The 6,412-nt window shown below is 55.3% G+C and overlaps 1 protein-coding gene across 3 annotated transcripts; it reads left to right on the forward strand.

Annotated features, from left to right (window-relative positions):
- Positions 1-2,180: 2,180 nt before the first annotated feature.
- Positions 2,181-5,923, forward strand: Tmem250 (transmembrane protein 250). Of its 3 annotated transcripts, none has more exons than XM_032903048.1 (2): positions 2,181-2,603; positions 3,852-5,923. In XM_032903048.1, the coding sequence occupies exon 2, from the start codon at positions 3,963-3,965 to the stop codon at positions 4,380-4,382; it is 420 nt and encodes a 139-aa protein (XP_032758939.1). In that variant the 5' UTR covers positions 2,181-2,603; positions 3,852-3,962; the 3' UTR covers positions 4,383-5,923. The 3 variants fall into 3 exon arrangements, with proteins under 3 accessions (XP_032758939.1, XP_032758940.1, XP_032758941.1); XM_032903049.1 differs by lacking the exon at positions 2,181-2,603 and adding an exon at positions 2,626-3,366; XM_032903050.1 differs by lacking the exon at positions 2,181-2,603 and adding an exon at positions 2,626-3,120.
- The last annotated feature ends 489 nt before the right edge of the window (positions 5,924-6,412 follow it).

Raw genomic sequence — 6,412 nt, forward strand, 5'->3', positions numbered from 1 at the left:
AGGAGTAACTGTGTTACAGATATAAAAGATCAGAGGTTGAAATTCTGTCACCAAGGTCCAGGGAGGAAGGGGATATAGTGTACAGTTTACCAGTGACACCTGCTACAATGTTACAACAACTGCTGTCTGAGGTGAGGACGATGTGGAAGGACACACATGCCACATAGCAAATGTCCAGTCATTATCTGGATTTTGGAGTCAAGCCCAACTTAAAAAATTCTTGCCTTGTCAGTAAAATGGCGGCTGAGCTGTTGTCCTTGAAGTGCTTCATATGGATTCAAATGGCCTGTTTCCTCACTCAGATCACAGAAGACAGAAGCTCAAAGTGAGGAAAACATTATTTCAAGTGAGGGTTGCATCCACTCTCAGGCAGCGCAGACAGCAGAGGGCCACTGACATCACCCAGCTTTTACTGCTCTGTAAAGCTGGCACCAAAGCAGCTACAGACACAAATGAGCTGGCCTTGGTCCCCTGGGCCCCACACCTGGGCTTGGACTATACCGTTTACCTCCCTCCAACCTCTGTAGGCCTAGAGTCTGGACTACCAGGTGCGCAGTCCCAGCAGGTGGCGCCAGGCCACTGTCCAGCGCTTGACCACAGAGAAGCCCAGGGCAGATAGCAAAGTGGAAGGCGACAGAGAGACTCGAGGCAGATTTTTTATAGCAGGACTGGCCTGCGCAAGTAGAACAATTGGGATTCGGTCCTGTCCTTGGGGATGACCCTGCTGTGGTCAGGCTTCGGGTCCTGAGGGGGTTCCAGAATCACTTCAGTGGTGGTACCCAACACTTCCAAGAAGCAACAGAAAGCAAGAGAGTGGAGGTGACAGGAAGCATCCTTTAGTGAGACGCTCTGAGTGCTTTCAGTCTGTGTACAGTGGTCTGAGGTTAGCGGGCTCTCAGCCACAGGGGGGGGCCAAGAGCAGTCAGCAGGGAGAGAGCCACAAAGTCAGAGGTGAAGGGGTCCTACAGGAGGTACAGAGCTGAGCAAGTGGAAGTAGACAGAGGGACAGAAAAAGTAGAGAAAGTCGACTTTGCCCTGGAATGTGTCATTGAGCAAAGGAGAGAGCTAAGGAGGGTGTGTTTAGAAAACAGAAGATCGCCATTACTCCAGGGTGATGGAAACTCAGGCCAGGGGAGAGAATGTTTCCTTTTGTTTTGAGACAGGATTACATAGTCCAGGGGCTCCAGCTGACTTCCCAACCAGCTACAGAAGATTTATTGTAAGCATTACTTCGGTGTGCCTACGCATGGTGCGTGTGTAAACATGGAAGTCAGAGGGCAACACGAGGGCATCGATTTTCATCTTTGTTATCTGGGTACCAAGGATGGAACTCAGATTGTTAATTTCATGGCAAGTGCCTTCACCTACAAAGCCATCTCACTGAACCAAGATGTTTGACATCCTCTCACTAAGTAGACCTGACTGGCATAGAACTTCCAAGATCTGCCTGCCTCTGCCTCCTGAGTGCTTGGATTAAAACGGTATATAATAACATAAGGCACACTCATTTTTACATCTATTCGTGGGCGGCACAGGCAGGATGTGCACATGCCACAGCTTGCAGGTGCTTTTGGTCTCGAGTGGGCTGGGGCCTCCAAGAGTTCCCTATAGAGTGCAAAGGTGCGTTGCAGCCAGCCCCAGATTCCCCTTTCCTGTCAAGGGTCTGTTCCCCTTCCCTGGGGAGCCTGCATTTGACGCCCGGGCTTCAGTAAACAGGACAGTCAATGTAGGATAACCCTGTAAAGCTACTTTCTGGTCCATCATGGGATGGACCTACCTTCCCTCCACACCCTAACAACAAGCACACACATCAACTTTTAGCTGAAACCCACGACACCTGCTCTTAGGTAGCAGGCAAGGACATTTAGGGCGGTGACACACCAGCTTAACAGCTTAACTCTTTCTTTTGGCGCTTCCAGGATCCTTGTGCTCCACAGTGAGTGCCCCGAAAGCCCGAGATCGCTTCATCTGCAACCGTCTCTGTTCTCTGGATGCCAGCGGCGCCCGTTGGCACACAGGAAAGTTGAGCTCTACTGCACCACCAGAAAGACAACACCTCGCTCACACCAGAGCGAGAAAGCCCCTCCCACACTCGCGCACGCGCACTGACTTGGAGACGAACACCCCTCAGCTCCCTTAGAGTCCCCCATTTGCGCCTGCGCAGAATAGGTCAAGCCTTCGGCTGAGACCGCGGACCCTGACGTCATTGACGGCTCGCGGCGCGCGCACGTGAGCGCGCGTGCACGGATAGCGTTGAATTCCTGGATGTTTCGCGCGGGCCCGCGGCCGATGCTGCGAGGCTTCACCGTGTTGGCGCGGGCGGAGGGGGCGTGAAGACCGCGCTACGGTGGCCGCCGAGGGACGACACTACGGCTCCCACGCTGGGACAAACGCCTTCGGCCCGGCCCGGGCGCGCCCTCCCCTCCGGGCCAGAATCAGCCGGGGGCAACTGAAGGGCCGCGCGAAGCGACCCATCTACGGCGGCATGTGCCCGCCCTGGCGTCGCACCCCCGGGGCACAGGTTCAACCGCAGGCCCGGTCCCCAGCGCCGTCGGCCTGCCGCACGGTTCCGGACACCGGCACCGCCACGGAGAGGGCACCGGGTGAGCGGCCGAGGACGGGCGGGGACCGGCCGCGGACCTAAGGGCCGTCTCCACGGCAACGGCGCCCCGACACCGGAAGTGGCGCCCGCAGAGAACGGGGGCTGAGGGCCGGGGTCGCGCGTCGCCTACGGGGTTGTGAGGGCCGTGTCTCCACATGCCGGGTTAGCGGGCCCTGGAGAGCCGGACCTCCTACTCTGGAGTCCCGTGCGCAGAGACGCGTGACCTGGTGCCGGGCCGCCCCCATGGCGTGCACCTCCACCCGAGTACACCTGCTGCAGAATGCAAACCCCTCCGTGCGGTGTCCAGTGACACGCCTGAATGAGGGCCATTGCCCTGTCTAGCTGGGTAAAACAGAGCTAAACCTCCCCGGCTCGGGACAGGTTTCCTCCCTCTGCGCCTCGGCCGCAGCTGCACTGGCGGCCATTTGCTCAGGACCTGCGGCGGTGAAGGCAGCTGATGGAGAGGAAGTCGCAAAAGCCTGTTGGCAGTATTGCCCTGTCCTGTTACCAACTTTTTGGTCTCTATTGTCGTATAGTTTGAAATTTAGTTTTTTCTTTCCATCTGCAAATTAACATAGGCAGCTGCAAATGACATTTGCTTGGTGAAACAAGGAACCACATGCCATTTCTCCTCTCTTTGTGTCCCAGTTTGGAGAACTCTGGCACTATGCCCAGCCTAGACAAGCCAGCGATGCTTCTGTGTACAGGCAACTCCGAGGGAAGAGGTCTTGGTGCCTCCATTTACAGAGAAAGAGCAATGGGAGGTGAGGTGGTAACCTGCCAAAATAATGCCAGAGTTCAGGCCCAGCAGGTGACCTTAGGGTCTCACAATGTGGACACCCTGTCTCCATCCCAATCCTTTTGTAATTCTCATGGAGTGTCCTTGTAGGGTGTCATTAGATAAGTCGCTATGGAAGTACTGGGGAGTAATGGGTCTATAGAAAGCAACCAGTGACAGAGTGCATGGGGTCTTCTAGAAGTCGTAAGGAGTGGGCTCAGCTAGGGCACTACTGTCCCCGTACTATCACTGGTAGCCCTTAGAGGGGACCCTCCCCTGGCCGCTGCTGAGAGAAGGGCACTGTTGCTTTCCTTTCTTAGCACTGTGAGGTAGAATGTTAACCTTTGGCCTGCACAGGTTGTGGACTTATGAAGAGAATCATAAGTGCAACCTTGGGGTGCAACTGACTTACTGACAGGGACACCTTTGAGAAAGTCTCACCTGGCACTCTCCTTGTATCTCTCCCTGCAGGCCAACACCTCCCCCAAGGCTTAGATGAGGGACCCTAGATGCTGATGACACCTATGCCAGCCATCTGGACACTGCACCACCACTGCAAAATAGCACTGCCGCCCGGGCCCAATGCCGGTCATGCCCATCCCGCGGCGGGTGCGCTCCTTCCACGGCCCGCACACCACCTGCCTACACGCAGCCTGCGGACCAGTGAGAACCTCTCATCTGGCCCGCACCAAGTACAACAACTTCGACGTGTATGTCAAGTCCCGCTGGCTCTACGGCTTCATCCGCTTCCTGCTCTACTTCAGCTGCAGCCTCTTCACAGCGGCCCTCTGGGGCGCGCTGGCCGCGCTCTTCTGCCTGCAGTACCTGGGCGTGCGCGTGCTGCTGCGCTTCCAGCTGAAACTGTCAGTGCTGCTGCTGCTGCTGGGGCGCAGGCGCGTGGACTTCCGCCTCATGAACGAGCTGCTCATCTACGGGATCCACGTGACCATGCTGCTGGTCGGGGGACTGGGCTGGTGCTTCATGGTCTTTGTGGACATGTGAAGGTCCAGCCTCCATGGGGCTCTTGATTGGTCCTATCAAGCCGCTTTCCTTGGAGGGTGGGGCTGGTGGGGCTTTTGCTTGCCCCATCCCAGAGGTAAGGCCTGAAGCACACACTCCCGCTGAGGGGAGGGAGACAAGGGCTGAGACTACTCTGTAATGGGGACACCACACAGTCTTCCCCGCTGGCTTCTGCGCTGCCCTTCCTGTGCACTCTCCCAGATGTGCTGTCCCTCTCAGCCTCTTGCCTTGGGTTGCCTGTGTGTTTTCAGGTTGTCCAGTGGGTGGCCCATCTGTCTTCTCTGCACCTTGAGACTTTCTGTGTGACATTCTTACCAACATCAGGCCCAACCAGTGGGACACGAAGGGGTGCCTTTGGGCTGCACGGCCCCTTTCTGTGCCCTGTTCCTGGCTCTAGCCTCAGGGACCCATCTGGCCACACAAGCAGACACACTGCTGCCACTACTTGCACCTACTCTGAGCTGCTTGAATCCTAAGCCCATGGACCACTCCGCTGTCACTGTGGCCGTGTCAGTCTTGAACCCCAAGTCAGGCCTCAGAGTGATCTTGGTTTGCGTAGGTACAGTCTAGCAGGACAGCATGTGTGGGATTGGCTAGTCTCTGATACAAGGGGACACAGGCACCAACTTGGACTCTAGAGCAGGGGCTGGTCCACGCCCTGGGCAGGTCTGTGTGTCAGGTAGAGCTCTGCAAACTGAGAGAGCCTAGAAAACCACTTCTGCTTGACACTGGGAGGAGTTTTCGCTGTTTCTGAGGGATGAGGCCTCCAGCAGCCTCCCAGTCTTGGCCAGACCTGTGGAAAACAGGAGCAACTGACTACCCCCTCAGTGGTATTTACCAGCCCTGGATGGGCAGCCTGGGTGGGCTAGCTGTACCTTTCTCACATGTTGTTAGGCCTGGTTCATGAGATAAAAGATGGAATACCTGACCATCTTTGGCCTCTGTTAGGGTTGGATTATGACTCTCACTGGTGACAAGGGCCTGGGTGGCCAGTGAAGTGCTTTGAGTAGCAACTCCAGGGGCAGGACATTGAGCACATCGTGCTAACACATGCTTCACTCCAGATTGTCACCCCACACCCTGGGCATGGGGGTGGCCCCTTTGACCCTACCCTGCCAAGAAAACCAGTTGTGTTCCACTTAAGAAACCCAAACTGGGAAAGCAAAAGTGTAGGACTATTGGTCTAGCAAGAGGGCTCATGGAGGAAGTCTGCCTGCCTCCCAGGATAGCAATGAGGTGCCTTCCCCGGGGACCCTGCTTCTGCTTGCTTGCTGCAGAGAATCGTTTGCACTAACTCCCACTCTCCCCCCAAAGCAGCATTGTTCTTTGTTAATTAGCTCATGTTCCTCAGAGTGGCCCGAAGCCCCATTTTGCTGGGTGATAGTGGGTGTGTCAGGGCTGGTGGTGGGAGCGAATGATGGGACCTTGTCACTCATTGCACACCCAGCTGCCCAGTGTCCTGAGTGCCTGTTAAATTCTTTATGAGATGAATCACCTGCATTAAACCTATTTTTTTAAGTGTGCTGATGGAGTGATCGCTTAAGTTTGCTGTGCTGGAGCCTCATACATGTCCGACAAGTACGCCGGGACAGTCGCTGATATCTCTGTAAAGCCAGAAAACTCGTCCTTTTCAAAGGACAGCATCTACATGTCACAGAAGCCTGTTGTTGTAAAATTATAAAATAGGGCTGTCTTTTACCCCCTCTAGATCCGGCACTGCAGTGCCCCAAGATATCTGCTAGGTAACTTGCCAGAAGCACACATCCCGATTCCGTGGTGGCCCAGTGTCTCTGCCGCCACACATTGTCCCATGGAGGCTGGCGTTAAGATTCCCCGCTGTACCTTTACAGGTTGTTAGGAATGTTCTTAAGGGATGGATGTGTGCAGGGCTTTGTTTATGTGGGCAGTTATATCTTATCAATTGGATCAGAGGTTACTGGGTTGTGTGTGCTTTCTTGTGGTGATTTGACTTTGGGAGAGTATGTGGCGGCAGAGACACTGGGCCGCCACGG

This window comes from Rattus rattus, chromosome 5, assembly GCF_011064425.1.
Source record: "Rattus rattus isolate New Zealand chromosome 5, Rrattus_CSIRO_v1, whole genome shotgun sequence".
Taxonomy (NCBI): Eukaryota; Metazoa; Chordata; class Mammalia; order Rodentia; family Muridae; genus Rattus; species Rattus rattus.